At 46.6% G+C, this 6,529-nt stretch overlaps 1 protein-coding gene across 1 annotated transcript; it reads left to right on the top strand.

Moving 5' to 3' along the window:
* The first annotated feature begins 3,802 nt into the window (after window positions 1-3,802).
* LOC109750224 (phosphoenolpyruvate carboxylase kinase 2) lies at window positions 3,803-5,346 on the top strand. Its single transcript, XM_020309178.4, has 2 exons — window positions 3,803-4,729; window positions 4,933-5,346. Exons 1-2 carry the CDS (start codon window positions 3,916-3,918, stop codon window positions 4,986-4,988), a joined length of 870 nt encoding a protein of 289 aa, XP_020164767.1. The 5' UTR covers window positions 3,803-3,915; the 3' UTR covers window positions 4,989-5,346.
* Window positions 5,347-6,529: the final 1,183 nt, after the last annotated feature.

Genomic DNA, 6,529 nt, shown 5'->3' with positions numbered 1-6,529 from the left:
CACAATCTCGTTGATTATGTCGATACTCTATTGGAGAAAAAATATTTGACAACTATCCTTTCACGTTTCATGGTATCAACAAAGTCAAAGTACTTGACAATCATCCTTTCGCATTTCATGGTATTTCGCGGCTCAATGAAGGCAAAACAGGTACCTGACCCCCGTCGTTTGTGTGGCAAACCTGGTGACGAGGCACCTCACATGTGCTTCTCATCTCGTGAAGCAATGGGAAGATTATTGGGCCATTTGCATTTCTGTCCCTAACTCGAACCACCTAATTAGATATACCCCTAATTCAAGAGCCTGCTTAAAAAAATTTCCCTCCACCATTAGGTGCCCTTACAGAAATGCCTTCTGCGTCGTTACCGTCCGGTCAAACAGCTTTGACCGTCCTAAAAAATAGCAGAAAAATCTAAAAAATCTAAAATTTTGTGAGATCGAAGATACTCATGTGCGCAAGGTGTGTGCACATTTTCGTGCTATTTGGACATTCCATGAGCTCCTGGCGAGGAAAAACAGTTAATCTACACGCTTGTGAACAGTAAATTTGAAATAAAATAGCAAGAAAATTCAAAAAAAAAGATGAAATTTTTTATGGCATCAAAGAGGCTTGGGTGCACAAGGTGCTTGCAAGTTTTTGTGATCGAATGACATGCGAGGAGCTCTATCAAGAAAAAACAAAATAGTCTTTTTTTCCCAAGTTTTTCCCGAGCCAAATTTTGTTTTTTTCTCCACAAGCCCCTCCAATGTCCAAACACAACAAAAAGTTGCACGCAGCTTGCAGACCCGAGCCTCTTTGATGCCAAAAAATTTCATATTTTTTTGAATTTTCTTGCTATTTTTTTTAATTTACTGTTCACGGACTTACATATTTATTGTTTTTCCTTTGACACGAGCTCCGGGAATGTCCAAACAGCACGAAAATTTGCACGCACCTTGCGAACCTGAGTATCTTTAATCCCGCAAATTTTCAGATTTTTCAGATTTTTTTTGCTATTTTTTTTCAGGACGGTCAAAGCCCTTTGACCGGCTTTGACCGGATGGTAACGGCACAAAAGGGCATTTCTATAAGTGCACCTAACGGCGGAGGGGCAAATTTGAGTAGGCTTTGAAATTAGGGATAAATCTGAGAGTGGGCGCAAATTAGGGGCATAAATATAAATGTCCCAAGATTATTAGCCAGAACATTGGGAGTCAGCCGCACACGAGCAGCCATCACAAGGATGGATTCATGGGCATGATACCCTCAACAGCAAGTACGTTGTGGAACAACATGTGCCTAAGCTAGACAGAAAAACACCGCGGTGGATTTTAATTGTGTGTGTGTTTGTAGGGGGGCGGCGCCCCCTGACTTAGCATATCTCTGGTAGTGCATCCAACTCCACAATAATGTGGCGCCATGCCACCCTATGAATTTTGTATGAGCTATTTTATTGTCATTGTCCGAATAAGGTGTAATGTTTGAGCGTGCCTACAATAGCTATAGGGCATTTTGAAAAAAAAACGTATGAATTTTAGAAGATTGAAATTTATTATACGTGAAATGTCTGATTTATGGGTTATGTTCTATAACTTTTCCTGTAAAAATTGTATTCCGCTGCATTATGGGTCTATATGATTCAAAATAACTGTACAGAAACTTTGGAGGATTCTATTATTTTGAAATTTTTCTTGAGTTGTTTCATTAGTAGGATTGAAGATCGAAGACTTTTTTAAACGCACTACTTTGCATGCGGTTCCAAGGAATAATTTCTATTGAGCCCAACTTTATTGAAAAATTTATTTGTTTGTAGTGCAACTATGGCAAACATCCAATCTGTCAAAAAGTTCATGCGTTTTGTGTGGTGCAACAAAATGACTTTTGTTACAATTTTTTATGTGTTCACAATTCTTGTAGAAATTTAACATGCTATGACTTCTAGTTCTTTATGTTTTTGTTATTCTCATATTTTCAGAATCTTGAATTCCCATTGACTCAAACATTTTAGAAATAGCTTTTTTTTTCTAATGCATGGAATTTGGATAGGTTGGCATGGTACAATCAAATATTCTTTTTAACAAATACATTATCATATAGTATATGGCATATAGTTGTTATGTCTTTTCTTATTCTCGTATTTTTTTTTAATCCTGCCGGTTTTGTGTTGAATCAAATACCTTAATAATAATTTTCAACGAAACTTATTCACGTGTGATCTAGTACGGAAAATGTCGATAAGAACCGATAATGAAATTGAGTTATGAATTAGACAAATGGTTTGAGTTGCGAAACATTTTTCATACCAAAATCAGCTTTTAATTAGATGATATCACCGGTTTTGTCCTTTCCCCGTGATATAGCCACCTTCTAGACAGTGGTGGAGCTAACATCCACACTTGGGTGTACATATTTCGTTAAAATCATAACTTTACAACCGTTTTCTAATTATTATTATTTTGCATATGTGTGTATTTTACATAAGCAGTCAACGTTCTTGCAAAAATAATGGGTGTACACTTGTACACCCAAGTACTACCCTTGTAAATCTAAAAAAAAAAGGCACTACCCTTGTAGCTCCGTCCATGCTTCTAGCCTTTGCATGTGGACTCAGATGGACAAATGCCCTGACATTAGCGCGTTAAGTCTTCTGAATACACTGATGGCAAGTGGTTCACCTAAACGGATCTTAAACGGCATATGCTCGGATAGAACTGAAAAATAGTCGGAATATCTTATCGGCATTTTCACACAAAATACTGCAGCACAAACACAATGTGCCAGGAAGTGGCATGAAGATGCGAGGCCGATCTCCGTATCTGTTTATGTTCCACGACGAGCTAGTGCCAACTAAACTACTCCGTATGAACGAGTCCACAGCGCCACATGCGATTTGAAAAAGAAAACAGAATCGCATTCCCAGCGAAAAAGTGTTAAGTGTCAAGTGCAGACCCCCCAAAATATATTCTCCGTGGCGACAGATACGTGAGAGGCGCAGGAGGACACATGGCTTATATAACTAGGTGATCTTATCAGAAACGGATATGCGGGTCCCTTTATCCCCCGTTCCCGTCACGGCGGGGCAAGCGGCCACGTCCCTGCACGCGGCGGAGGTTTGTGGCCGGAGGGAGGTCCGGGGAGACGTACGTACGTACGTGTGGACGAACCCGTACCTTGGGCCGTCCGGAGCGGGAGGCCCACCGGACCGCTGACGGCCGAAGCTTTTGCCAAAAGCCGGTAGTGTTTTGTGGCGCTACGGTGGCGGAGCGCGAAACGCACGGTCGACGATGGAACCGTGCTCTGGTTCGTAGCGCGGCGGTCTACGTCGACGTGGCGGCTTGCCACTCCAATGTGGCCGCCAAGTCACGCGCTTGCTAGAATACGGTGTTTGTTTGACTGCTTACGTGTCTCCTGGACGCAGTGGCTCTCTACCACGTGGAGGCAGTCGTTGTGCACCAGCCACTTAGTAATTATCAAATATGGATTAATTAGTTATTATGCATTGGGTCCACATGGAATCTTCTCGAAAACATGAGCTATGATCATGGACATTGTAAATGACGACGAGGTCCTGGTTGGTAAATAAAGCTAATTAAACTAGTAGTATGAGGAAATAATGAAGTGTTTGACAAAGACTCAGGTTGATTAGTCGTGTGATCCAAATGTATCCTACTAATTGCAATTGTGATAGGACTGGATAAGATTACGTTACGGGCATTGTATCTGAACAAGACAACCTTAAACGGAGCTGCATAGTAGAAGGAGTAGTAACCAACGCGAGGGTAAAACTGGAATATGGTCCGGTCGAGCAGGATCCGCATATTCGGCGGCAGCCCGAAGTTGGGGCGCCCCGTTAAATAGGCGGCCCCCGGTTCGCGAACCAACTATCCCCCCAGAAAAGCACTGCGAGAGGGTAAAAAAAAAACACAGATCTGCCCATGAGTGAGGAACTCGAGCGGGACTACGAGATCGGGGAGGAGATCGGGCGCGGCCGCTTCGGCGTCGTCCGCCGCTGCGCGTCCCGCTCCACCGGCGACCTCTACGCCGTCAAGTCGGTCGACCGCTCGCTCCTCGCCGACGACCTCGACCGCGGCCTGGCCGAGCTGGAGCCCAAGCTGGCGCAGCTGGCCGCCGCGGGCAACCCCGGGGTCGTGCAGGTGCACGCGGTGTACGAGGACGACGCGTGGACGCACGTGGTCATGGACCTCTGCGCCGGGCCCGACCTGCTCGACTGGGTCCGCCTCCGCCACGGCGCGCCCGTCCCGGAGCCCGAGGCCGCCGCCGTGGCCGCGCAGCTCGCCGAGGCCCTCGCGATCTGCCACCGCCGCGGCGTCGCGCACCGCGACGTCAAGCCGGACAATGTGCTCCTCGACGCCCCCGACGGCGGGGGTGAGGGCCCCGTGCGCGCCCGGCTCGCCGACTTCGGGTCGGCGGCGCTGGTCGGCGGCGGGGAGGGCGCGCGGGGGCTGGTGGGCACGCCGCACTACGTGGCGCCCGAGGTGGTGGCGGGCGGCGAGTACGGGGAGAAGGCCGACGTGTGGAGCGCCGGGGTGGTCCTGTACGTGCTCCTCACCGGCGGCGCGCTGCCCTTCAGCGGCGAGACGGCGTCGGACGTGTTCGCCGCCGTGCTGCGCGGGAGCCCCCGGTTCCCGCCGAGGCTGTTCGCCGGGGTGTCGCCGCTGGCCAAGGACCTGATGCGGCGCATGATGTGCCGCGACGTCTCCCGAAGGTTCTCCGCGGAGCAAGTCCTCCGTAAGCGCCCGCCCGCCCGCCCGTACACAACCTCAGATTCTTTCTTTCTTTAGATTGGGAAGTGCTGCATGCATTTGGAATATCTGAGGAATTGTTTTCTCCAAAAGTGCACGATTCGTTCTCTAGATTATTCAACCCGTTCGTATCAGTTTCTTAATTACTCAACTTATCTTGATCTGAATCAAATTGATTGATGATCGCAGGGCACCCGTGGATCGTGAGCGGAGGGGGCGCCCGAGAGGCGGTGCAGCCAACCTGAGGAGCCCGTAGCAGGCCCACGTACGTCGACTCTTCCCGTGGAGACAACGTGTCCAGCGTCTTTGTATATGCGACGAGAGTGTGCGAAGTAGCAGTAGTAGAGAGCTTGGGGTACCATTGTACGTATAAATCCAGCGTGCCGAGGAGCCAGCCAGGGTTTGGCTCTAGGAGCTATCTTTTTTTCTTCTCCTTTTTTCTTTCTGGGCTTTTTTTTACTGCCTTGGTTAGAGAACGCCTGCCTGTTCGGTTTCTGCGTGTGCTGGGATACGCTGCTGCTCATGTACAATCTAACCCTGCCTGCGTGCTTGTATAAAATCGTATAAAATCGAGTACTAAATAAGTTGATCCTTGTTCGTATATGTGCTTCTTTGCCCCGTTGTGATATGAAGGTTTAGTGCATCATCTGATCCACTTCCACATGGGTACTTCACTGAGCTGTGCATGTACGGGATACGATTATTATGGTGACATTTATCCATCTGTCTTGCCTTCTTTTTTCCCTTCGCTTGGACGCAAAATATAACTGACAGCTCTGTTCGTTTTACTAGTACTACCTCCTTTCTCTACGTTGTTGACACCTATGGCATGTTTCGGTCCCCTTCAGCGCTGTGGTCTAGTACACCGAAACACTCCAGGGACGTATCTGTTGTTTCCCGTCCACACCAATGTCGACAGTTTTGTTAACATCCTGTTAAGTTGCAGGTTAGTAACGTGGCCACGAACAAGCCAACTGGATAACCCCACATTATCTTCCCGCAACAAAAAAAGCCCCACCTTATCTTTGGGATGAGCTACTTTATCCGTCCGTTTTGTCTCGGTTTTCCTGTACTCATTCCGTAAAGAAATATAAGAAGTAGTGATATATTTATTTACGAAGGAAGTACGTTTGAGCTGTTTTTGAAATATCCGTAAAAAAAAGAGCTGTTTTTGAAGAAAAAGTTTGCCTGATGAGATAGCTATCTTTGTCTTTTTTAGGGATGGGATAGCTGTCTTGACTTGTGACCAACGTGTGACGAAACAAATTGCAAAATTGCAAAATAAAATAAAATTGAGAATACAGTAAAGATGTAGACGCTCATATATGCGCGCATACACTTATCCGGATGAACACGCATGCAAACCCTACCCCTATGAACACCTCCGTCCGAAAGACTGAGCCGATATATCATCTTGAGATTGACGAAGTCACCACACGCGTCTCGTAGTTGACGGGAACGTCTACTCCCACTAAACGCGCATCGCCGGAAATCCTGAACTAAATCCAGAAATAATGCGAGCACCCGCAAAACCTATTCCAAAATAAGGAGAAAGAATATAAATCTCCGAAGAAAAGAAAGCAACTCATAGAATGGTAGAGGCAAATAGAGCTCCCACAAATATAGAAAAAAGGAGTCTGTGCGCCAAGATCTGCCATAAAAGGTCCAAGCCAGAGCAAGCAGAAATAAGTAGAAAAGCACAATTAGATCTATCTTGAATTTTTGAGCGGTTGGAATTTTGAAAATAACAATGGGTATATTTAGGAGCTGTTCGGGAAACCACCGG

The sequence above is a fragment of the Aegilops tauschii genome, chromosome 2 (assembly GCF_002575655.3).
Source record: "Aegilops tauschii subsp. strangulata cultivar AL8/78 chromosome 2, Aet v6.0, whole genome shotgun sequence".
NCBI classification, from domain to species: domain Eukaryota; kingdom Viridiplantae; phylum Streptophyta; class Magnoliopsida; order Poales; family Poaceae; genus Aegilops; species Aegilops tauschii.
Note: the sequence above shows the minus strand (reverse complement) of the source record. Positions and strands in the feature narration are given on the sequence as shown.

Coding starts and splice junctions, on each gene's coding strand:
- LOC109750224 (XM_020309178.4), top strand. CDS start 3,916: ATGAGTGAGGAACTCGAGCGGGACTACGAGATCGGGGAGGAGATCGGG. Junction 4,730..4,932: donor CTCCGCGGAGCAAGTCCTCC/GTAAGCGCCCGC, acceptor TGATGATCGCAG/GGCACCCGTGGATCGTGAGC.